The sequence below is a fragment of the Dasypus novemcinctus genome, chromosome 7, assembly GCF_030445035.2.
Source record: "Dasypus novemcinctus isolate mDasNov1 chromosome 7, mDasNov1.1.hap2, whole genome shotgun sequence".
In the NCBI taxonomy this organism is placed as follows: Eukaryota; Metazoa; Chordata; class Mammalia; order Cingulata; family Dasypodidae; genus Dasypus; species Dasypus novemcinctus.
In genome coordinates, this window is record NC_080679.1 from 85,222,160 (window position 1) to 85,248,725 (window position 26,566).

Consider the following 26,566-nt stretch of genomic DNA (forward strand, 5'->3'; position numbering starts at 1 on the left):
CGAGCAACACACTCAACTGCACATTTCATTCTTTCCCAGCTCCCAGCACCACAAAGACCCTACTCTCTTCCCACTTCTGGGTCCCAGATTGCTCCATAGAGGGGGCGGGGAGAGCAAGCAGAAGCCTAAAGTCTTTGCCTGCGCACCAGCAGCCCGCACCAGGGCCCCCGGCCGCTGCTTTCCCCTACCCGAGCCGCCTGGGGGAGGTAGGGAGGGGAGCTGGGAAGCGCACGAGGGGACCGCACACCTAGACACTCAGGATTTTATTCATTCACTGGCAGGCGGGGTTTAATTCGGATTCTTTTCCCGAAGTTGCCTCTTCTTGGCAAATAAAGTCGTCTTCTGGCTGGGGCTGGAGGCCCGGGGGAGAGCGAGGGCGAGGTCCCGGCTCTCAGGGCCAGATCTTGGCCAGTTCGCAGAGTCATGGGGGTGGGGAAGGGTGGACCGGCCTCAGCTGTCGAGAGGGCCACGAGCAGGCAGCGCGAGGCCCGCGGGCCCGGGAGCCGCGCGGCCCTGTCCCGGGCCCTCCAAGGCTGGCCGGGGAGGGTCAGGGCCGGCCGGCCGCGCGTGGGAAAGGCCCCTTCCCCCCCGAGGCATTGCGCCCCTTTCCCCGGGCTGCGCCGTCCCGGAGCGCGGGCAGGGAGGGCTCGGGGTGCCCGCGCGCGTAATCCTGACCTCCGGGCCGCGGGCGCGCGGCGGCGAGGCTGGGCGGCCGCGGCGGCCCGGGCCGTGTAACCTGACCCGCGCCCGGCCGGCCGGCGCGGCGCGGCCATTGAGCCCTCCCTGCCCATGAATCTCTGGCGCGCCGCTCCTCGCCCGCCTGCCTCCCGCCTCCCTGTCTCCCCCTCCAGCTCCGCGGGCTCCGTGCGCCTCTCCCTCTCCCTCCCGGTCCTCCCTCTGCCCGTCTCTCGCCACGGCCCGCCTCTCGCCACTGCCTCCCGTCTTCTCTCCCTCACGGCCGCCTCCGTCTCTTTCTCCCTCTCTCCTTTGAAAACTGATCTTTGGCTCTTAGTGTGAAAGTGATTTGAATTTGGCTCGGCGGCGCTCTGCGCCTGCGCCCAGCCTCTGGCGTGCTGGCTCCTTCCAAGCAGCTGTTTTGGGTTTGAAATTCCAACATGGCAGAGGCTGCAGTCCGTCTTCCCTTCAAAAACTTGGAATGATTTCAAATCATAGGCACCTTCACTTAACCCGAGCTTCCATTCATCAGCAAACACATCGGATCGATGCTACGCTAACCTATCGGGTTCTCGCTCGGCGCGTTCAGGTAAGAGGAGCTTCGTAGTTTTCTACCATCTGTTTAAATTTGTTTTTGTTTTTGTTTGTTTTATTCTTAAATAATACAAATAGATCCAGGACCTTTAATAAAAGGAAGTCTTCGTATTGTGCCGTAAATATTAAATTTAATTTGCACCCGTTTCTATTCTGTACGCCAACCTGCTGTCTAATTTCTCTGTACGAAGTAGCCCTGAAACATTATGATGCATAATTTTGCTGCTTAATCATTGTAACAATAGTGTGGGATTAAGAGTTAGCGATTGCAAAAATCTCGTTTTCCGCTATCTTGGACTTACTTATTATGATCTTTGTACTTAAAAAAAAAAAAAAAAGGAAAGCGGAGCAATAGGGTGGGGCTAGACTTTCTTCGGGAACTAACTTCTAAGTAAATAAGAAGTGTAAATAAGAATCCTGCACACACACAAAAAGTTGAGGTTAAATTACGATCTCGTGGCTGGGAGTACGTGAAAATGTCAGAAGATCGGTTGCAGAAAAATATAAGCACATCATCTTGGAGGGGGTACAGCGTGGTGGGCGTATTGTTGGCAAGGAATGGGAGAGAAAGATGTATAATTTAATGGTATATACAATCCACTGATCCTATTACCGTCCTCCCCGGAGCTCTTGTTAGTTTCAATGGGAGTGAGTGAAATTGACATGGACTTGCATTCCTGGTCATGTGCTTTTTTTCCTTTCTTTCTTCTCCTGTGATCTGAGATCCCCTTTTTGTTGATGTTGCTTTCCCCCTTAATTATATGCATGTAGGTTAAATGAATACCTGACGAAAGGGCCCACGTTTCAAGGCAGTGACATTTGATAGCTGAGAGGAAAAGTGGCTTTAATGAAAAGCAACCTTTGGAATTCCTGCTTGTGAGAAATCCAATTCAGCTTTTTGTGCTGCCAGCAAGAAATGATCAGTAGCACCAGTGTTTATGGTATGTCAGTTTTGGAATTTACTTCCTTTGCATCTAAATAGGGAAGACAAATTAAATAGCATGATAAAACCGTTGAAGACTTGCCTTGGAGAGCAGATGCTAATGACATATAATTGCTTTCAAAAAATGTATGTCTTAATCTGTTACCATGCTTTTTCTCTTGCTATCACTTGTTTATATATTTCAGTTTTTGATTAATGTGTTACTTGAGTCCACTTTTATGGGTTTTAGTTGTAATCCTGAAGTTGAATGTTACCAGTAATGCACTATATAACCGCTGAAGTCAAATAGTATGTAAATTAGTCAAACTCAGTGTGGGTTTTTTTGGGGGGCGTGGGGTGGGGGTTAGGTGGAGGGCCGAGAGAGCAGGAGTGTGGAGTAAGACTGCTTACTAATGAAAAATATGTACATATATATGCACACACAGGACTGGATGAAATTTCCTTTCTTTTTCAATCTCCTAATACAATTTGACTGCTCTCTCTATGATTGGACTTCGTGGAGTAATCAGTTCTTCTGAGTGTGGCTTTTCAAATAAGTGAATGAAGGGGTACCTTTTCCATGAAAATAAAATATATTTTTTGATTGCTTAAAGTCTTTAATGTCTTCTGAGGAACAGTAGTAGTTTTGTTTTGTTTTTTTTTTCCCCCTTGCCATTTACTTGGCTGCCTGTCATCGCTTTTTACTTTTAACCTGTGACAGAATTAAATAATCAGGCACTGAAATTGACTTCATTTGAAATCGCTCTTTCCTCTCTTTACAAAAAAAAAAAAGGTCAGATAACTGGAGTGAGAGGGGGCTTTCAATAGCTCTTGTGGCCTTGCAGTGTGTACACTTTGTGATGTTCAATTAAGACTAAGAGGAACAACAACAAAAAAAGATGTTAAAGTATTTTGCATAACCAAAGGATATGTCCACTTTAAACTGGATTATTGTTACATTTACCCCACCAGCATAAACTCACTTGTGAAAAGAAAGAGAAAGAAAGGGAGAGAGAGAATATGAAAGAAATAACTGTGGGGGAAAGCTACCAGGGGTCTGTAGCGTAGCCGTGGTCACTGATCTCCCATAACACAAATGTGAATACGAGGAAAGAGACTAGAAGAACCATTGCGTTACACACACTTCTGGTTGGACTCTGGTGACTATTGAACTAAACACACACGACTCTTACATGATAGTAAGGATTTGATTGAATTTCGCATTTGGAACTTGTTGACTTTGAAGCGATCAATAAGAAGACTGTTTATTTTAGATGCACATAATTTGCCCTGAGAAATGTTTTAAGGAGGAGAGAGCACAGCTTTTTTTTCCCCCGGAGCTGTTGGAGCGAATGGGATTGCCAGATGGGCGATTTCCCTCTGTGATGTTAAAGCTGTAATATATATTCAGAGCAGATTGGGCTGCTGCCTGTGATGAGGAGGATATTACATTTATAAATTTTAAATCGGAGCTTGGACAATGTGCTGAGAACAGAAATTGGATGGTTTGCCTCTTCACTGTATTGATACTTAAATGTGATTTCTGGATAGTAGTAATAATAATCATTACAATAATATGTAAAAAAACACGTTGGGATAGGTAATAAAATAATTCATGAAATTCAGCAGCAGCAGATTTAAATGTATAGGTTGTTCCGCATCCCAGTTTCTGTTTACTATTAAAAATAGTCACAAAATTTATTTCCCTATTTGCTTAAATGCCCAAGATACAAATGACATTCACTTAGGAGCCTTGTTGTCTGTAGTAGAATTCTGGGAGGTGTGAGGGGGCAGAGTTTATATATATATATATGTAGATACTTGTGTATATGTCTAATGTAGCATTAGTGGCCCCTATTTTCTAATATTGTTAACGCTGATGGTTTTTAAATTTTATTTGTCTCCACTGTGTGGCCTAACAGAACCAGATCTACGAACCTAAAAGGCTGGAAAGTGGGCAAGTGCTCACACTCTAGCAGCTCTGCTGTTGCAAATTAAAAGTGTGTTGTGGTCAGGAAATGAAAGCTACAATGTCTCTTTTGAACAAGTCGTTTATCAAGAGAAACATCTATCAGGGACTGCCTTGTCACATTGATCCTCTAAAAGTTAGGTCCGAGGTAGAAGCTGCTTTGATGTTTTTGATCCTAAATTTAATACAACAGAAAAAAGTGAGGATATTTTGACCAATATAGATTTAAAAATAAATTCCTGGAACCAACAAGATCTATTTACTATTGCACTAAGGGGAAATCCAGCCTTTATAAATTGATGGTTATTAAAATGTATAATACATGCAGTTATAGCTAGCTTCTTGGTTCACATAGAAATTTGGAAAATAGATTTTTTAAATGGATATTATTTTGAAAGAGTGTTTTGGAAGACTATGTGGCGAGTTGGAATTTTCATTCATTCTAATTTTAGAGTTACCTTTTTTCCTTCTTTCTCTTTTTCAGTCCTTTATTCCTATTTCCTATCTTTATTATATTTCTGACAATTTAGCTTTTGTTTTTGGAAAGAAACACTGTTTTACATCAAAATCATGTCCCAAAACATGCTTGTGTACATCATTTCTATTGTTTATGAATTGGGTATGGGGATGCATATCACTATAAACTACATGAACTCACAAGTCTTGGAATTTTTGGTTTAAAAATATAGGTATCAGATTAAACATGCCATGTACTCTTGAATACTGAAAATGTAGCATACATTATTCAGACATTTAAAGGTATTGTTAAGGAAATGTCCTTGTTTTTTTTTAAAAAAAACAACAACTGTGAAAGCAGTTAAAAGCAGCCTGCTTCATTTTTGGAGGCAAATACATGAGGGAAGTTTTCCTTCTTTGAAACAGAGTTATTGGTTACTTAACTTATACTGCTGGTGGTTACTTGTTATTTCATGTGGGTCTATCAGCAGATAGGCATTTAAGAGTGTGGTGGTAGTTTTGGAAAGTGTAATACTTGCTAATTAATCATATCTGAAATGAAAGAATCATAGCAGGGTAATAAAGTCTCATTGTTGTTTTCCTGGAAGAGCATAAGACTTCTGTTTGAAAGGTGTATGTGTGAGTTGACTTGCTTTTCTCTTCTGTGTTAAAGACAGTTTATAGGCTCTCTAGAATTATTTCAAGAAGCATCTTTATTTGAAAACAGAATATTTTTCTTTCTTCGGACTGTACTAGATCAGTGAGATTCTTAAAACTGTATCTGACATCTGTGTGAACCATGTTTTTTTTTTTAAATTTGGTTACAGTTAAGATTCATGTAGCTGAGTTTTCAGTGCTTTTCTCTCTTCCCATAAACAGAAAAGCTCTTTTGTTTTTATTCATGTAAGGCAGGATCTTTTGAAACCTATTTTTTTTTTTTTGTAGGTAGGTACTTCTGATAGACATTCATGAGAACAGAAATTACATTAATTACATTTAGATAAAATAGGAGTATGACCAGAGGGGAGGAAAGACATAGTAGTTCAGAGAATCTATAGAGACAATCTGTATTATTACTTGGCATTTCTAAGATAGTCTAATATATTAACCAACTGAAAAGACAAATGAGTAATATCGTTATAGGTAAATTATTTTTTCAGGTTGTCACCTTTTAGAATTTAATAACTTCTTTAGTTTTAGCATGGGGACAAATCCTGAAAGTTTGAGTAACTGAAGTATTTTTCAGGGTTTTTATCTCATGGTGAAGACATCCATGCTAATGCCTCCCTGTTTTTGTCTATGTGAGTGTTTGGATGCCTTGAATGATTGCCTAATTAAGTAATCAGTTTTAATGGACCAAATTCAGCAGAATTGCGAGGTATATTTGAAACAATTGCAGGCTTTTATGTTTTGAACTTTCTAGATTGTCCTTAGAACCTTGGTTTAATAGAAATCCTTGCTGGTTTGCCTTTGATCAATATATTCTTTAATATAAATTTCACATACTACTTTTATAAAGCACAACATTTATTCTTGTAGAGTTAATAAACTTAATTATGAGGAGTCTAAACTGGTTTATAAATTTCTGATTGGGAGAAATGGCTCTGTGGATTTTTGTGTGAAATGTTGAGGTGTGTTACTGGTCAATAAGACTTGACTAATCAGCATATCTGCTTTTTTTCTTGAGCCATTGACAAGCCAGAATATACAGATGGCAGGAAAACAATAAAATTTTTTTCCTTAATAAAAATGTCTTCATATAATTGTCCTTCTTTTGGCATATACTAGAGCTACTGTTTCATTAAAATCTACTGAACATTATTTTGGATACTAATGGAAGAGTGTAAGCCCAAATATAATATCATCTTTCAATGAACACACACACACACACGTACACACAAGGATTATAGTTAATTTCTTCGTATATTAAAAATGTAAAAAAAATTTTTGGAAAGATTGTAAACAAATGCCTATTTGGCAAGTGCTTTACATGGTTGGATTTTGTAACTTGTTCCTTTTTTTCTAAATTTGAATTTTTATCATTAACTTTTCATTTAACTTCCGTTAAATGCTAGAAATTTCAAGCATAGGTTATCAGTTGCTTTGACATGATTGCTGATTACTGATCCTTTTGAAATAGTTGATGTTATAATTTAAATGGCAGTTTTACTTGTGGGTTGCTGACTAAAAGAAATGCAGTTTGTAGAAATAAGGAGTAGGCAGGAATATGGTCAGAATAAATTGTACTGATAAGTTTGAAGCAAATCAAAAGCAGGTGAGTATGCTGAGTTTCCTTAGGGCAGAACCACAGATGCCTGCTCTGGAGCTCCGCCTCAGGACAGCACATTTCATACGGAACCTGTTGACGGTTGTGGTTTTAAGTAAAAGACTGATGGGACAGAAAAGATAGGTGATCAGAAATCATCAAAACATGAGATATTATATGGCACTTTCTGTTAATAATATTTACATGTTTTATGCTACAAATCTACTTGTCTTGTTATTTGTATATTGACACTTTAACATTACATATGGTGGGCTGTTTCCAAGTATACTAGAAGCAGTAAATTCGAAGGAGAATTTCAATTCAGCTGTATTTCTAAGTGTATGTATAAATGGATATGTTTGCTGATATTTGCACTACTATGGCTTTCACAAAGCATTTATAGCGTCACTGCTTCTAGTAATTTTTTAAATGGATATATCTTGAAAATACAGTGTATGATTTATTATATAAATGCCCAAGGTTAAACTTTTTTTATCCTGCAACCCAGCTTAAGTGCTTATATTTTTATGTTGGCAAATCTTTTTAAGAAAATATCTTTTTAAATCTAGGAATAGTGGTTTCTTGTTAAGATTTTGTTCTCGTTTTCATATACTAAGTAGATTTTGTTAAAATAGATAGCTATTAGTGATTATTACTCACAAATAAATTTTCTTGTTGCAGAATACATAATATAAAATGTTTCTTTTTCCCAATAACTTAATGTTGAAAATATCTTTATTCACTTCTTTCTTGTAAGTTTCTATTTCTATTGGTAATTTGTAAATTTGTTCCTTTCCCCTTGTGGATATATTGCTGACAAGAGGAGGGAAACTGCATTTTACTCCAACCACCAAAAAACTATCTTTTTGTTTGTTTATTTTTTTCCTGACTCAATAAATGATTGCCTTATGTCAGTTGAATGCTTTTTAAAGAGCTGACAATTAAAAGCTATTCACATATGACAGGAAATTCACCTTAGAATTTGTGACCTCTATTTTCATGCTTTAGCATGAAATATTTCTCAAATAAACATTAACATTCAAAATTAAATTTACGGAGTAGTACAATGAGAAGCCGGTTTCTATATTGTGCTGTAAAATATATTTGTTTGATTTATTATCCTCACTATCACCAAAGATTGTCATCTTCACCCAGAACCATTTACATAATTTGTCGGACCCAACTTCAAGACAGCAACAGCAGAGCAGGAAACCAAGAGCAGGGCTCTTGTTTGCGGGCCTCTGTGCAACTGCCCAGGTCTCACAGCAATGAAGCAAGTCCTGCCTTCACCATCCACAAACTTTTATCGAAGGCCTACTTTATAGAAGCCACTGGTTTCCTACCTGGAGACTGACAATTCCACAATCTTTCTGTGTGCCTCTGTCTAGCAGGGTAGTAATGGGAGTTGACTAACAGATTTGGTGGAAAATGGACCATTAGGAATCTTTTGCTCTTTCTATGTACATGAACCTGTGACTGAAATAGTTGCTTTTATCTCACGTTGCCCTTTTCCTGATAAGTGCCCTGATATATATCACATGAATTTTTGTGCAGATATTCTTAAAAGGAATTCTGCATTTTCCCCCCAATATTTTCATGCAATATATACTTAAATAGCTATGCCCCAAGCACAGAATAATTGGGATGGGAGAATTTTAGTGAGATTTATAATACTGTTAAGAGCCTTGCAGGTTCTCTGCTGCGAGGCATCACCACAAGAAAAAAAAGTAATTCTAATCTAGAAAATTCTGACTGTTAAAAAATTAAAAGTGTAATGCATTGAGTGACAGTCAAGAAGGAGGGGCTGCCACAAAAATAATTACCTTGTTGTTATAGTACTGGTATTGATATTTTGATGGTCGGAAGTTGGCATTGTAGCTATATAAACATGTGGTGACAGCTGTGTTAAGGATGAAAAGTAACTCTTTTGTGCTGTAACATTACTTTTCAGTGTGTTGTATTGAGAGTGTGAACTTAATTTCTTAACTTGTGCTCTTCCTGATTAATATAGTCATCATCTATGAAACCTTTCCCTTTCGTTTGAAAATTCTGTGTTGCTGGGTAGACAAAACATTTGCATCGTTGCTTCCCAAGATGCTTCTCAATGAGCTCAAGCTTCATATTGAGATACCTAAAACTAAATTTTGAAGTCAAGTGGTTTAAAAAAAACGAAACAAAACTGAGACATCTTGGAATGTCCAGCAAGTATGGATCTGAGTGCACTTGAAGTTGCACCATTTATTTTCAAAAGATATTTCTCACATCAGATGACTCTGCCAGGAAGGGAAATATCAAATAGCTAGGAAAAAGAGCTATCTTTTATATAATCCAAGCCTGGGGGAGGGGGGGACTTTAAAGGTATTTCCAAGGAAGAAGAAAAAAGCCTATTTCGAATGCCTTCTTAGACTTTTTGGGGAGAAATACTTACTATATGTGGGACCTTCTTTGAAGAAAAAATTTTGTCTTATGTCATAACAAGGCATTGCTTTCTCAATTGAAAATGTACTTCCATGAAAGGAAGCGTGGGAATAACTCTTATAATAGTGCCCCATTTAATTATAAACTCACTCCACAGTTCATGAAACTTTTGCAGTAAAGGTATTAGCATACTGTAAACCTGAAATATTTTAGTAGGTGGTTAACCACAGTCCTTCTTTTTAAGGGTTCTATGTTGTGTAACCTGTATACAAGTTCTGCAGTCTAATTTTATTTGAGACCCTTCTTTCCCTGCCTTTTCCTAATCCTTCTGTGTGTTGTGTTTCATACTAAATTACATGTTTGGTTTCAAAAAGGTTTAGACCAGAAGTTTGGGTAAATATATGGCAGTATAGTACATGTCTGGCATCACACTGTGGTTTTATTCCCTTTCAGTTGACTTTTCTTCCATTTCAAACTGAAGTTAAGATCAGAGACTCTTTCTCTTAGATCATATTATCTGAATGATACTAAACTACATATCTTAATGAGGTATGATTCACTGATTTTAGTTTTACAGGATAATTATATGAGTAGGAGAAAAATGCTTCCCTTAAACTCGAAGGCATTTTCTTTACAATCTCCATTTTAAGAAGACAAATGCCATTAAAAAGAGTGTTATTACTATTCTTTAAAGCTTAATAGCTAATACCTTTGAATTTAAATTTAGGGACAAAAAGATAAGCATAAGGAAGGGATGGTCTCACTGTTTGCAAACTTTAAATGCTTTTGATAAATTTAGCTACTAGAAATACAAGGATATCGGGGAATATTTTAAATAAAAATTACATTTTTGTTATCTAAATGGAATATGCTCTTGTAGTGTGCATGTGCACAGACACATTTCTTTGTGAAGGTATCGATGTCAGGGATGCTTTGGTATTTCTGTATGAGTAATTAGGTTAACAGGGTTAGTTAGAAAACGTATCCTTTCCTGGAAAATGAAAAATTACATCAGGCAGAAGTAAAAGAATAGAACATATTCATGACTTTAAGTGCTTAAAATATTTTATGAGTCATTTTTAAAGAATAATATCCAATATGTAACTTGTTAAGACTAATAGCCATTTTTACTTTATAAAGCACATCTATATTAAAACTGACTTTCTGTTCATGAGTCACAAATTTGGAATCAATTTTAAGCCCAACTTACAAAAGATGTGGGTCTTATCTATCCACCCCCATTGTGCTATCCTAGGCCAATAGTATTGATGCAAACTGTCTCCTTTAAAGAGATATTTTCATTTGCCTTATTCAGAAGATTAAGCAACTTTTTTTTTCTAATACTGATAATGACCCAGATAAAGATAGCAGGACCCTAAATAGTCTGAATCCTTGTCTGACAAACTGAAAGAAAGAAATATCACCAGCTTTGGAACTTTATATAACTATGTGAACAGTGCTTGTTCTTTCATAGGATGATTTTAAATGAATATGAAAAATGATCCTTAATTGGAAATATATGCCTTATATAATTCTGAGAGTAATTTATGATATGAAGCTTAAGATATTGGCAGTAATGTATCTTTTTGAGAAATAATGTATAGAGTGAGCTGGCATCTCTCTCTGGAAAGAGAAAAATTCTGTACACAATACAGGCAGTAATCCCTTTTGGGATTAAAAAAATATATAAGGATGGGAAATTTCTACCAGTGGAATGTAGGCAGTTAAAAGATTAGGAAAAATCGAATATTAAAACTTATTTGTTTTGTTCTTTCAGTAAGTCCCTCAATGAGTACTTGTAATACTTGTTACAATATTTTTTTAATTTTTAAAATTTTTGTTTTGTTTTAGTACCAGAATAAAAAGACCTTATGGGGAAACTACTTTGAACTGGTTATTTTTAAAGATAGCCAGTGAGGAAAGTACAGTGTCTGGTAGAGGTTTGTTAATAATGATGGGTAAAAATCTACAATTTTACCCCAAGGTAATTATATCTCCTTGAAATCTACTATACAACAACAAAATGTCACAATCCCTAAACTATCTAGGGGATATAGTTGATTTATAACTGTAATGAATGTGTTTACTGAAATACATAGTTTTTATATTTGTTTATATTTTCTATTTGCCAACCCTACAAATGTCTTTATGCATAGGATCATGGGAGAAAAAAGCTTTTCTACCCATTTTGCTATTTGTAAACAAACTAAAACCTCCAGTCTCATCCATCTTTCTGTTCTTGCCACCAGTCTAACCTACACCTCTGTGCTGTTTTGAGGGGCTGCTAATTTTTTTTTTTTTTTTGATATTTATCTGCAAGGCTGGTTATTACTTGATCATCTGGAAAATCAAATTTCATTTGAGCCACTGGAATTTGATATTTAGATCATGAGGAGGTAGTTTGAATTAATTAAGAGGATATTAGGCTGTGTAGTGGGGGGAAAAGTATGGCAGCATTTGTTAGCATGGACAAACTGCTCTTCTTTGTGAAAGACAACTCTTAATAGGGATGGGGGAAATAGCTAAAGGGAAAAGAAATTAGAGAGTCATTGAGGCAAAGCTAAGGGCAAGGACTATTTCCTTATGGTTGCTGCAAAAACTGATATTGGCAATGCTTTAAGACCTAATGTAATTATGTAGGAAAACTGATCATTTATTAGAAATTAGTCACTAGTGCACGTTACATAATATACATTGCTATGATCTCAAAAATTATATCTCTCTTTCTAAATGGCAGGTTACATATCAAATCCTGACTATATGGGTTTGTGATCATCCAAAATAAAAGAACTCTTCCCCCCCTTTTCTCCCTTTCATTTGAAAATGTATAAAAACATACATGTCTTTAAAGTTTATTCATTTAACTATTAGTCTCTTTTTTCTCCATCGGCATACTCAATTTGCTTAGTCCACAAATGAAGTTATAGAAGAAAAATCTGTTGAATTTTGGAGTATATTTTTTAAAAATTTTCTTTTGGAAAATGTATTTATTGCTATTATAGGAGTTCAAATCATTTGAAGTAGGTATGTGTGTGATTTGACTTGATATTAGCAAAGTTTGATTATAAACCTTGTCTTTACTCTGTAAACTTTAGCAGTACCTTAATGGCCAATTATATTGTATGTATCTTAATGACCAATTATACATATTTATACTGATGCTTAGGCCCTACCAGGACATATTAAATGGAAGTTTCTGGGATGGGGTAGTTCATTAAGTTCCCCAGGTGATTCTTATGTAAAGTCAGGCTTGTGAATGCCTTTTCCTGTACCTCATGAGAACTTAAAAATTTCACTTTTTAAAAATTATCATATATCGTAGAAATATGATATCCACTCAGAATTTAAAATGCCAGTTTAAAACCAACCTGTAGACTCTTGAGAACTTTGCCACCATGCTGGTAAGAGTACCTCAAGAAAGAGGGGTTGATGAAGAAAGTGTTAGTAGATGCCCACGGTCTATCGCATTTCTCACCATGGATAAGTCAGTCAACCTCTCTGAGCCTCAGTTTACTGTATATAAGTAGAGAGAGTTGAACCAAACAGCTTTTAAGATTTCTCCTAGTTCTATATAATCCATGGCTGCCTGTTCATGGACTAATGGAGCTTCAGTAACAGGAAACCTTTCTAGTGGCCCAAGGCTAATGAAAAAGATTTTAGTTTCCTTTAAAGAAGTTTCAGAAATTGTCTTGGAAGAAATAATGGAAGATCGATGATCATCCAGAAGGAATGGTAACCATTCATTAATATGTTTGTTAATTGGCCGCAAGCAAAAGTGTCACCAATTGTAATATCTTGAGAGTCAGTGAGTATTAGTTAGCCAATACTTTTTCTGTGTAAGAGAGTTAAATAGACCAAAAAGCAGATTAATTCAGGTAGTAGTAGATTTAGGAACCTCAAATCCTTTAAAATATATGTATATATATAAATTAAAGATCGGTTTGGAAGTTAGATCTTTATCAAATGGGATACAATTCCCTCTTTTCTTCTACTTTCTCAGCAACTAGTCTTTGTTCTGGTTCTTTTTACTTCATGAGTGCTCTTCTCTACCAACCAGGATGTTGATATGTAGCTCAAATGTTGCATCATCTGTGTATATTGCATTGAACTACTCCAGTCGGGGTCCATTTTGACATCTACTTGACACTTCCTAAGCACTTTCTTAAAATCTCCTTTCCATCATATATCATGATCTTTCTTCTACTGTAGATTGCTGGGCATTTATGTTTCCTTTTATGAAACTACAAATTCCTTGAGAGCAGACCACATCTAATTCATTTTTTATTTTTAATCTCACCATGCTAGTTCAGTGTAAGACCTATAAATAGGTGTTCAACAAAATGTTTGATGAATTGAATTGCTAAAAGTGCAAGAGATTGTCGTTAGGTTAATCTTTTATTACTCTTACTTTATAAATGGAAATATTCTTTTAAAAATATTTGAAGAAGAGAGCTAGTAAAATTGTATATTTTATTTAACTGAAATTTCTCTATACCTCATATAATTTAATTACAAAAGAGACTTTATATCCCTGAAAAATAGTTTTGCAATTCTATATCTAAAAAGGAGCTTATGGTAATTTATTCCATTTTCCTATCTTTGGGTAGGAGTGCATTTAAACTCTTTTATAAAAACAGAACACAATAATGCTATCTTTAAAATATTGCAAAATATAAATCTATTGCTTATTTTGATATTAGGCAATAGAGCATGGCTTCAAATCACTGCTCTTCATATTTAATTTTTTTCCATGTGTTTGTGGTCAGACACATTTGAGGGTAGAAAATCATTAAATCTTAGACTTGAAGATTTCCAGATCAACTTTTTGCCAATATAAGATCTGTTGAGAGTTTGTTGAACAGTGGAAATTGGCATTGTCTAAGGCATTTCTGGACTCTTGTGTCATTTCTCTGATACGTAGGCAGTTATGGCCATGGGCAGTATCTAGAACAGATTTCTTTGGGAACGTGGGGATACCTACAGTGCTAGGATGTTAGTTGCAAACTAGTTGATCTACAATTGATATGATAACTTTCATTGACTCAATAGTTTGTGAATGTCTTTGGTTAACATTTTACTTGGCACATTTTCATCTACATTTAGTGTCTGACAGTATTAATTTATTTTGTAATAAATACTGACATTTAAGTGGGGCTAAATGACGCTTTCCTTTGTTAGGTTCAATTGCTTTACCAGTTTGTTTTGTGTGCTTCTGGAAGGCTCGGTTTCTTTCACAGTTCTGGCACTATTGTTATAACTAGTATCATTACAAAATTTTCTAAGGGAAATTCAATTCAATCCAGTGTTGAAATTGTAATGGGTTAGTAAACAGTACTTTACAAGGTTTCAATTTTATATTTGTTTTTGAACCTAAAGATATACCAGAGAAAAACACTTTTTCATGTTGCTTTATGAAACAACCAGAAAAGACAATACTCTATTGTCATTCTTGTACAGTTTTACTAAGGACACCTATAACCTTTACTGAAAGCTCACTAGTTTTCTTCCAATTTGAGCTCTTCAGAGCTGAAAAGTTCTAGATGCTATCTTATCACTTCAAACTGAAATCTAGCTTGTTCTCATACACTCTATGTAAAAGAAATATACCTGCAGTGCTGATTATTGAACCTGGATTATCACAAAGATGTTCCATTAAGTGAGCTACAATGGATAATTGTTATTTAGTTAATTGCACAAAATTATTGCATCTTCAGCGAAAAGCTTTAATAGTAAAAAAGGATAGTACATTGTAGGGAAACGAATAAAGATTTAATATAATAAAAGTAATAAAAGCTTCCCAGTTTGACTACAGCAATGAAGACCTATGTGTATGTTTAGTTCTTGTTAAATAGGCTCTTCTGTCTTTTTGCAAACCATTCAATAAACTTCAAGCTATTTAACATTGGTAAAATATAAGTTAAAATCTGTCAGACTAAGGGTAAATACCATGAATTGTAAAGCCTTATGATGATAGCTTGCCAACAACCAAACTAATCAAGAGAAGGTTTAAAAGATATGGACTTAAAATTCTTCTTGGCTATGATCAGGAAGTTGTAGGGCTTTGAATATGTAAATAAAAGTACCCATGCAGAATTTTCAAACTTATTTTAATGCCAGCCAATTTTCCATTAGAGCTTTCATGGAGGAAAATCAGGTGATTCTTCAGAGAGGTTAGTAATACAAGTTGGTGGCCATTGGTGGCCAACAAAATATGGGCCATGGTTACAAATCAGTTGTCAATGTTTTATTTTATTATTATCATCCTTCCCCACCCCTTATCCCCAAGTGTATGGTTGATAGCTGTCAGTAATTGAACTTTTTCTTTAGGTCTAGACATGGCAACCTGGAGAATATGAAGCTATAATTGTCCTCTTGGCTTAATATCTGAACTAAAACATAAAAATTCTTTCAAGCAAATATAAGTACATACTAGTGTGTGTGTGCATGTGTGTGTGTGTGTGTGTTTCTATTCAATAGAGAGACCAGTTTGTGAAACAGATGACATTGTTTGGTAGCTCTTTGATTCTGAAAGGGTCAGTTGGTAGCTCCTTACAGGCACCATCCAAGTGAGTCAGTTTAAATCTCTTTCTAGATTCTTAACTAAGTGGCCCAATTCTGTCTGTGAGGTGGCACTAATTTGTCCCTTAGGGGTTAGGTTTGGTATGATATTCAGTTAAAGACTCAGTAAACAAGATTTATGAGAAATTAATTGAAATGCAAATTGAAAATAGATACTGGGGTATTGTTCACCCTAAAATGGCTTAAATATATGTTATATTGTGTATGAAGAGAATAGGTTTTAATGGAGTCTTTAGATTAGAATAAAAAGCAATCACAAGTAAAGCATTTAACGTTTGCTTTCAAGATATAATTTTTTTCTTTGAGTAACTGACCACTCCTTCTTTGAATAATTTATTTTGAATAATTTTTGTCCAAGGTTTAGTTTAGTCATTCATATGTCCTTGAAGAAATGTAGCATCTTTCGCAAGATGTTGTACAAGTGAAATCAGATACTAGTTTTTATTGCAGAACCAAGCCTACAAATGTTTCTCTTTAAAAGACATTTTTAATAGAAACAGTAGGGTATAAATCATTTAAGCAATTACCTGGACATTGTGGAAATGGGGCTTGGCTTGTTCTGTAGCCCCAGATGTTTCCAGATTCCAGTAATAACCCAGCCTAGATATTTACAGCTTAATTTTCTGTGCATGTGCACTTGTCTGCAAATGGATCCTATTTCCCATTTTCTGTTGGACAACTGGGCCATTTAGAGGTAAAGAAAGTGATTTCAGCCTGGGTGATGACAAACATTAATAGTTACAATAAGTTGCTTCTAGAAACTTTGACCACTTCAAAGAAATACAGGGACTAAATCTTAGGAATTTTACACTAAGAAATAAAATAAATTATTCAAATGCCATTTTCCTTTATGGATAGGGATGGCAGGGGGAAATCCCCCCCTGCCCTATCCCTCAAAATTATATTTAGCTTTGATATAATATGTGATAAAATGATTCTTTTTTATTTTTAATGTGCCTTCTGGCACTGGTTGAGTTATCATGCAGACTGCTAGTTTTCTTTGTATCATTACCCCACAGGTTTTCTTCTTCTTACCAGAAACTAAACAAATGGAAAATAATGATTGGTAACCATCTGCTGTGCAGAAATTTCATATATAGCAGTTAACTCTATTTTATAAAACAAGACCAAATGAGTGAATTATACTGTTGCCAATAAATAGCAACATGCAGTAGAGTGTTCCTTTGGACAGACCACGAGCATAGGGAGCCAGCATTTCATTATGGGAATTTAGCTGGTTCAACTGTGGGACTGAGTGGGTGCAGGCGCGCACATGCATGTGTGTGTGTGTGTGTGTGTGTGTTGTATGCATGCGTTTATGCAATGGCGAAGAAGAGAATGCTTCCTCTCCTCCTCCTCCTTATTTTTCCATTCTTGCCCCCATAACTGCAATCCACTGAATCAGAGTAATGTAGATGCAAATAAATCTTTTCAATCACATCGACCTAAATCTTTTTATTTACTTAAGAAATAAAGTCAAAATCCATAAAGCCACCAGAATAAAGATTTTGAAGTGTGTTGACTTCAGATAAGAATCATGGTTTCCCGAGCTATACATTAGGATGACTAGCAGGTAGCCCATTTAGCTTTAAATCATTCTCTTGTCCTATCCTCTGCCTAAAGAGTACCTTAACTAGAAATCAGATTGAGTATTTGTCCTCAAGATATTGACAGGTAATAATTATTCATATAGCCACTATTGAAGTATGGATGCTGTATTGAGGGAAGACATATAATGGAATAGACCTAAATGATGGTTACAAAGAATTTATTTAAATAGACCAGGTAAGGCTAATTTTATAGTGATTCATATAATCCATAATCAATCTTTCTCTCTCTTTCCATTATCAGCCTACTTGCACTCAAAATATACCTATTCTTAATCTCACTAACTTTCACTACTTGATACTGAGATTTTGCCACACAGCAAGAAAAGTTGTTTAAAATGGACAGTATATTGAGTTCAAAGGACCCATACAGTTCATAAATTCTCTGGTGTCTACTGGATTTTTCATCAGGGAGACTTCCAATAAAAATGATCTATTTTAGAAATAATATTGTTTAGTAGGTTGAAATGTGGTGTAATAAAATTAGACCTTCAGTCTTCTAAAGTTACTACTTAGACGGCACCCTTGGGATGGTAAAATGGCTGTATAAGCAGATGAATCAGACAGTTCCACTGATGGGTACATTTGTCAGTCTCTGTTACAGATATAATATATTCTTATATCTGTAATCCTGACACTGTTACATCCAAATGAAATCAACATGAGGTTGTCATCTTTAAGCAAATATGTTAAGTGTTGTCTTTTGTGCTTTGGATTTGAAAGAAAGGGGCCCAGGGGAGGCAGCATCATGCAAATGGAACAAATCCCATTTCTTCTGAGCTGTGCTGTTTTTCCCCTCCATGGCAGCTGGCTGTGTTATCTTTGTGTGTTTCTCTGAGTGCTGACAATTCTTTCAGTGATCTAAGTTAGGGCACATTAGAAAGTGGAAGCAGCTGTCTGTCGCTATACTGAGAGACGTGTTTGCTCTACTGCAAAGATGAAGGACCATGAATCCTTGACACACTCTCTCCCCCTCCCCCCTGTACTTTCCAACATGATCAACATTCAGACGCACAGATTGTCTGCTTGGACAGTTTTTTGTTCTGACTGACAGCATCTGGCATAGACAAATTTAAAAATACATAGCATGCCATGCTTGGAATTGGAACATCCCTTCTTTATTAATCTTCTCATTTAAACCATTCATTTACATTTCAAGAAAGGTTACAGCTTGATATGGTTGAAACGTTGATTTTTAAATGAATAACCTTCTAATGAAATGTCTTGAATGAGTACCAAGCAGCTAGTGTTCATTAAAAATTATACACGATTAACATGGCCTTGAAAGCCTGAGAGAAAAGGGATTTCTTATTGTTTTAATCCACACTGCAATCCAGTGTTTACCTTTCTGGCACAAAGCGAATAGAAATGATGCCTATACTTGCAACACTCATGATATTGAACACAACTATGATATCACTCTTAAGCCGACAAAACACTTAGCCTTCTTTAATCTGCTTTCTTCCCCCCGAACCCCTCGAGCCCCCCCGGAGATGTTAAGAAGATTTTAACATTACCAAAATATGCGTCTCTCAAAGCCTCTCTTTCACTCTATGTCCCACCCCTCCCCCACCTCAAAATATTATTACTCTATGCCCAAATCAGAAAAAAAACCATGTATGTTTTCATATGGAAAAGTGGTTGAAAACACTTAGAGACTGAGCAATTCCCCTGTCCCCCCAGATGGTGGATCTACATTTATTTGTCTGCATTACTTTTGTAATAAAACATAACTGCAAAAATTGCTTTCTCTCTCTCTGCCTTGCAACACCTCCGCACACGCTCACATTTCTTATCCATTCTCAATTCCACAGCCAAGCTTAGCAACATGCTTGTCCAGCATTTATGTAAAAATAATATGAAAATTGGCCATATCAGTCAGTCTGTAGACTTTGAGTCCAGGGGTGGGGGTGGGAGTGGGGGAAGGAGAATTCTCCTTTTATCATACATTCTAGACTTCATACCACTGCAGATTTCAGCTGTAACTACTCTACTGCACGTGTGGCTACATCAGTTCTAAATGGGGGTGTGAAGGGAGGGGTGGTGCAGAAATATAATTTAAAAATCAACTATTAAAGTTCTGAGTAATAGATATGTAAAGTGTGTGGTGGTTAACTTGGAAAAATAGGTTGCAGATAGAAGTTCAGTTAACAGTTATAAGCAAAATAGGTGATGCATTTCCTCAGCACACATAAGAGGTCACTTGCTTTAGAATAAATTTGACAAACTTCATAGAGAAATAAATGCTCACATAAATATGGGAAACATTTCAGTTTCATATCAACGGCACTTTTACCTTCTTGAATATGATCTGGGAAAATGAAACAATTTTTTATTCTATGGGCAATATATTATTACTCTTTAAATCTTGCTAGTTTGTGTATTTTAAACTTACTTCATTTAAACAAATCTGGGAAGTTATATTTGTATTTGGAGTCAGCTTATGCACCCCCTCCTCTCGATCCAGTTCCGGCTCTGTAAATTAAGGGTAGATACCAATAGCTTTTTGGTTTCCTCAAAAAGCTAATTGTGGCAGGGAATCAAATCCATGTGGATCTAGTTCCAGGTTTCTGATTGCCAGTAAATGTTTTATAATCAACGTTTTAAATATAAATCACTCCATTTGTTATTTTCCATTTTGATTTTTTTAATGACTAGTTTTTAAAGGTAGTGCCAATGTGCATTTGCAAGCAAACTGGGAATGGGTTAGAGTACACAATTCCCTTGTGTAAAAAGCCAGGTTTAGCAGTAATGCTTTTAATCTGGACTTGTAGAGGATTCAGGAGCATCCATAGATCTGCTCCAGTAATTACCATACCCCAAGTGGCACTGGAAGAGACATTTGCCTAAAAACTTGATGTCTTCATTACGCTGTTTACATTTTAATTAGAAACATGAAAATTACTGATTCATACAGACAACTATAGTTTAAGTGGTTTCGTTCACCATCCAATAAATCATAAAAAAAAACCCCACAGTTGGCATAAATAGTTTACTAGGAATCATTCATGGGAATAATGTGTTGGCACTATAAGCTGCTTAAAATATATTTTTATTTTACTAGAGGTGGAATTTGCATATAAATTAGAGAATGGCATTTTAAGTTGACAGTCATTTATGCAGGATACCACCCACATGCAAATACATATATGGGTATATGTGTGTACTTTCTATGAGTTTATAGGTTTTAGGCATATTGTGGGTATGGATATTTACCGAGTCTAGAAATGCATCTTCTCTTTTAAAAAACCCATGGAGAAATGCTGTGGATGTTCTAAATATTTATATCCATAAGCATATCTTCTATCTATTGGGCAATATCAACGTGAAATAAGGAAAATATTTATTTCTTATCTGCATCTTCTTGAGACAGGGTTGCTGTTTCATTCGCTCATTCATTCCTTTTTTCCTTCTCTCTTACATTCTCCCCTAACTTTTACCTGTACCTGTCAGTGCTGCTGGCCTAAAACCTCTCCCACTCTGAGCGGCTGGACTGAAGTGGGGTGGCTGTCAGAGTCCATTCCTGAGTCAGCAGCATGTCTGTTGCCTGAATCTTACAACAGTCACTCATCCAGTTTCCCCCTCCCCAAGGGACAAGCGTCCTCATCAGTGAGGAGGAATGACCCTTCTGTCTGGCATGCTCAAAATCCCGAATCTCCCCACATCGGTGTGTGAGTTCAAATCCCCCCTCCTGGAGGCAGGGCTGGGACTCCAGCTAATGACTCTGAGATACAGAGGGTCAGCGCACCAGTGAGCTGGAGTACTGAGGCATTGTGTAAGCCGAGTTGTACTTTTTTTTCCCCCGTTAACTGCAGACTCCTCTTCTTTCCTCCCCCCCAGCCCAACCCCTTTATTATAGACCGATAGTATGCAGAATGGACCAGGAATATCTACAGGCATCAAAAGCCACTTGCTTTTTATCTTTGTTAGAAAGTTATTGGCCATGGCTGAAGGGTGCTCTGTTAAAATTTTTGTTTGTTGTTTTTTGAATGAAGCATACAGTGAGTGTACATTTACATCGTCTCACTGTAAAATTCACTTTTTAGTCTCATTTCAGTTCACTGTTTAGGCCTATGAGCTGTAGGTTAAAAGGAATATTTAAAAAAATTACCTAGGAGAAAGTCTACACCAAGGTGTTTGACTTGAAATGCTATAGCTGCCATTATGTTAAACTTTGGAATGCGAATATATTATGTTGAAACTCCTGCTAACTGCGTGATATGATTTCAGGGAATTAAGAGGAGTGAGATTAATTCTTGTGAAGTTGCTTTAGAAGATAAATTTTGTGTCTCACTTTTGAATCTTTCGGTTTGCCTTTTTTTTTTTTTTGATTTCTAAAGAACTGCCAAAGTTTTAAGATGCTAATCAATTATTTTGTGTTGCCAATTTTTTAAAAAATTAGATTTTAATGGAAAGTCACTATAGTCATTTTTATTGTAATCGAGGTAATCAGCTACATAATCAGACCAGGACTTAAAAAAAAGTCATTAGTCCTTTATATTTACTAGAGTTTCTGAGCACTTCAGTTAGAATAATAGTGAATTCATGGCTCTGTGCTCATTGGTTTGCTTTGCATTGTTTTGTTTTTTGTGTTTGGGGGGTGGGGTGAGGAGGATACTTATTAGGTCTCTGTACTTCCTAGATGTGATTCGACACAATAGTGGACATCTGCAAGGACAGAAACATGCTGCTTACTTGTACACACGGCAACATTCTAATAGTTCTGTGCTGTCTGGTAAATCCTTCCTGCTTTATGCAGTGTGGCCCGAAACAGTTGTGTGGTGAGGGAGTGCTGGCTTCTGGCCAGCCATTGACTATGAAATCGTGGGTACCTGAGAGCTTATCAGTTCTTTTGCTTTGTAAAAGAAAAAGTGATGAAAATGTTGGTAAACTGCCATGAAGGTTTAAGACTGCTGGAACAAGGAGCCGTGTAATCAGATTGGAAAATGGAGCTTGAGATTCTCTGCATGGAGAGCAGCCGTCTGTGGACCCCGTGAGCTGCTGTGCAAGTGCCCGAGCTGACCACTTTGTTAGCAAATCAGCTTGTTTGCTGCAGCAGCAGGGTGGAAAAGACCAGAGCTTGTGATGGTATGTAACGGAGGGAGAGCTCTTGCATGGCACAATCTAATCATCTTGCAATTAGCTCAGGCTCTATAGTCACCTTCTTAGTTTTCTTATTTCCCTCCTCTTTGCGTTAATGCCATACACTTTAAACAATTAAGTAAAGGAAGTATTCCGTCAAGCAAATCAAAGCCATCCTTTAATTTTATCACCCTGCTGAAAAAGTATCAGGTGGTCCACTGGTCTGATGCTGGAAATTCTCCGGCTCACTGTAGCAGAGAGAGGGACCAACTGATTTTTAGGATATTATTTCAAATGTCTTGCAAGGATGGGGAGAGAATAGTAGATCCTTTAAACTGGAATTGAAGTTAAAATTAATGGTGGGCTTACAAATGCCTTTTTATTTACATAAAGTAGTGTATCTATTTTATATTTTTAATAACCATAGGCAGGCATCGTGTGTGTTATGTGTGTGTGAATGTGTGTGTGAGAAAGAGATTTGTGTGGCTATACCTCATATATAAAATCCTTTATGCTGCTGTTTATTTAGGCTTTTCTACACAGAACCTTTCTGAAGACTCTGATGACATAGCCACTTGTACTGATAATTCCACTACTTCACCTTAGTGAACTTGATTCACGAAGGTTTAAAAGAACAAGAATATCATTGTTGATCATATGTGTTGCTTGTTATCCTTTAAAATAAAATCCAGATCATGTAGGGGACAGGTGAGAAGAGCAAAGCACAGGTTTGCAAAATTGGCATATTAGTTTTACATTTTACTTAATTTGAGGACAGTGACTTCTTTAATACTACTTAAACAAGACACCTATTTAGATAAATAAAATAAAAATATCATCTAATGGTATTATTTCAACTACCTTGTATCCATTTTTCTCTTCCAAGAAGCTTTGCTGAAATAATACATATGTGCAAAAATATTTGAGATAAGTTTTATTAGGTGTTTGTCATCAAGTGGTAATGGACATTATTTCATGAGGGTTTTTTTTCAAAAGCAGAATTTATTTTTAATGGGTATTAAAGCATTAGAGTATTTTAAGTAATTTTGCTCCAAATAGTTCATTCCTTTCTGGGGGACGCTTTTGTTAAAAATATACATTGTCATAATATTATTGACATTTGATTACATATTCTTTCCATATTGTCAACATAAGAATTTATTTGCCTATTTGCTTCAATTAAATGACATGATACTACTAATAAATTCTGTCTTATTTTTGCCTTCAGCAAAAAACAAAAAGCAAAGCTGCCGATTTATAACCCAGCCTTTGGTCTCAATGTTATTTTATTTAAAGAGCAATTCAAAAAAAGTTCTAATACTAATGATGTGTGTGAAGCATAGCATAACTTCTTGTATTTCTAAGTTGACTATCTGTCTTACATTTTTTAATTTGGAGAATGAATTCAGTTTGATAAAAAAAATGAGAGTAGTTAGTACAAAGTACACTTAAAATTAGGTAAGCTTCTAAGTTTGCCTCGGGATTTTGCTGTTATTGCATCCACGTGTCCTTTCTTGCATTTTTGAACTTTCTCGTTTTTAATTAAAAAACAGATTAAAAGAAACATACATCACCTACACATATCTTATGCCGCAAAGAGTCACTTTATATTCTTTTAGAGGACAAACTCCATTAGATATGCACTTACTGTACGTTAGATTGTAAATCTTACAATTTAATGGTAATTCAGTGAGCGGTTATTGCTTCAGTGGCCTTTTTTCTTTCTTTTTTGTCCCATCTCACTTGTGAAATAGGGTTACCCTTTACAAGTGTCACATCTATAGATTCATCTTTTGTACTTTGTAGTTGTTCCTGGTGCATCATTCTTAAGTTTAAAAAAAAAAAAGGGCGATGCAATGGAGGAACCATGTGGTGATGGTAGGTGGGAGTATGTGTGTGCGTGCGCGTGTGTGTACGGGGGTGGGGGCTGTGGAATGAGGGGTTTCATGCTTCTGCTAGAGAAGGAGAGGAAGGAGGAGACACAGAGACCCAGAAAGATTCAGGACTCAAGAAACAGAATAACCAGGAGTATTAGCATCAGTCTAACAGATTAATAGGTTTTTGTAAATATGCATTTTCTCTAACCTCACTCTCAATCTAATGATCAGTTTTCCATAATAGATTGCATTCTGCATTTGAATTCCTGGAAGTAGAAATGGTTTCAGATTGGTACAAGTCTCTTTGCCTTGCTTAACACTGTTAATATTCTTATCCTTTTTGGACATAGAAATACTTTTTTTTTTTTTTTGTAGAAACAATATACACTTTCATAAAGAAATTATAAAGGGATTCTCCTTTTGAAGATAATGAGTTCTCTTCAGGAACTGCAGGTTACGCGGCGCACAAATGAGCTCTAAGTGGGGGGATTTAAAGTCCTGCTACAGCATTTAATTTCTTGAGGAAAGGAGTTCAGTTCAAGGTTAGCCTGTTATTGTGGCACTGGCAACTACTTCTCGAGTCCCGGTTCTTCTGCCAGCAGTACTGCACAAAAGGCAGTCATTTTTATTTAATACATAGGGAGGTATTAATCACTGCAGTATTTTCTTGCAAAAATTTATCTTATCATATTCATTGTTTCACTACTCATGACAATAATAGGTGTTTAATTACTCAATAAGAGCCATTTATAGATTCCATTTTTCCTGTATGCTGGACAAATGGTATTGATTTTATACTTTGATGCAACATGAAACTGTATTAAACACAATTAGAATTCCAAGGCTGGTAAAATGTACATTTGTTATGGTAACTGGACTTGCTTTGAGAAACGGCAAGCATCTTCTAATCCAGGTAACGCCTCTGGCGTAAAAAGATTTGATTTTATTGCAGCTCTGTGGTTAAAAATGAAAGCACTTTTTCTTTAGTGTTGTGTGTCTGTGTGTGTGTATGCATGTGCGAGTGTGTAGATTTTATTAGGGAAGCAATAAAGAGTTTGTGTGAACTGAAAAGATTTGAAACGAATGGTTCTTTGTAGTCAGACAAGGCATTGTGTACAGGGAAGCACAGACCCTGTATAATCTTGCAATTGTGTCTTTTTAGTTAGTGCTTAAGGTCTTTATTTTACCAATAAATAATTACCTGAGGTGACGGTGAGGACTGTACAATATGAAATAGCATCCTCATCTCATGCTTGATTCTGGTTTACCTCCTTTTTCGGTGATGAGAAAGACCTCAAAATCCCTATTGTGTCATAAGTTAAACATTGGGTTTTGTTAAAATTGGCACTCAATAAAACCTTTCATTTAGCTGACACTATTATGTCACAGACAGGCCACATGAAATCTTATACTGAACTAAACTCAGCCCTGTTTTCCAGCAGTGAAAGTCTATGTGTGCTTTGATGTACCTTGCTTTCTGCAAACATATTTCCATTCGCATTTGACACGTCTACAACCATAATTTGAGAGGACTTTCTTGTTGTGTTAGTCAGTGCATTAATTGCCTATGATTTTCAGTTCCTTACAGATTTATTTCCTTTGAGGAAGGTCATTTAGCCTTACCAAAATAAAGAGCAAGATAAACCAAGGACAGGTCAGAGGTTGCTTAATCTTCATAATTTTCACTATGGGTATCTTTTATCCTTGGTAAATCTTACATTGTATTTCTTTTTAAGGATCACAGACTTCTAGGGTGAACTTTCACAGTTTTGGACAGTTTTATGGATGACTAACTGTAACCCTATAAATGGAGCTTGCTCATTGACACAATGACTTTCTGCATCAGAAGGGTATTTAATTGCTGGAACACCAATAATTATATCACTACATTGGTGCAGAATTATAAATATTTGTGTACAAGGCATGGAACTTCAAGGGGAGGTTTTACAAATACTTGCACTTTACTTCATAGTATAGGAACAGTCTAGGTCAGTTTCTTACTGGTTTTAATTCAGAATTTTTCTTCACTTAATATTTATATTGTTCTTTATGGGCTGACATACGACAGCATATGTTAACATTTGTAAAGCAATGAGAACATAAATGCACGAGTTTATATCT

General features: G+C 36.4%; 1 protein-coding gene across 4 annotated transcripts in view; it reads left to right on the top strand.

Moving 5' to 3' along the window:
• The first annotated feature begins 741 nt into the window (after positions 1–741).
• FIGN (fidgetin, microtubule severing factor) overlaps positions 742–26,566 on the top strand; it is a 182,850-nt gene continuing 157,025 nt past the window's right edge. For 2 of the 4 annotated variants that reach the window (XR_011649265.1, XM_071216356.1), the window contains exons 1-2: positions 743–1,264; positions 2,041–2,210. Coding sequence is in view for 1 of the 4 variants with exons in the window: in XM_071216356.1 (XP_071072457.1) it covers positions 2,186–2,210 (25 nt within the window). In the remaining 3 variants the exon portion in view is untranslated. Of the gene's footprint in view, positions 1,265–2,040; positions 2,211–26,566 lie in introns of all 4 variants that reach the window. The other 2 variants (XM_071216357.1, XM_023590493.3) reach the window with 2 other exon arrangements.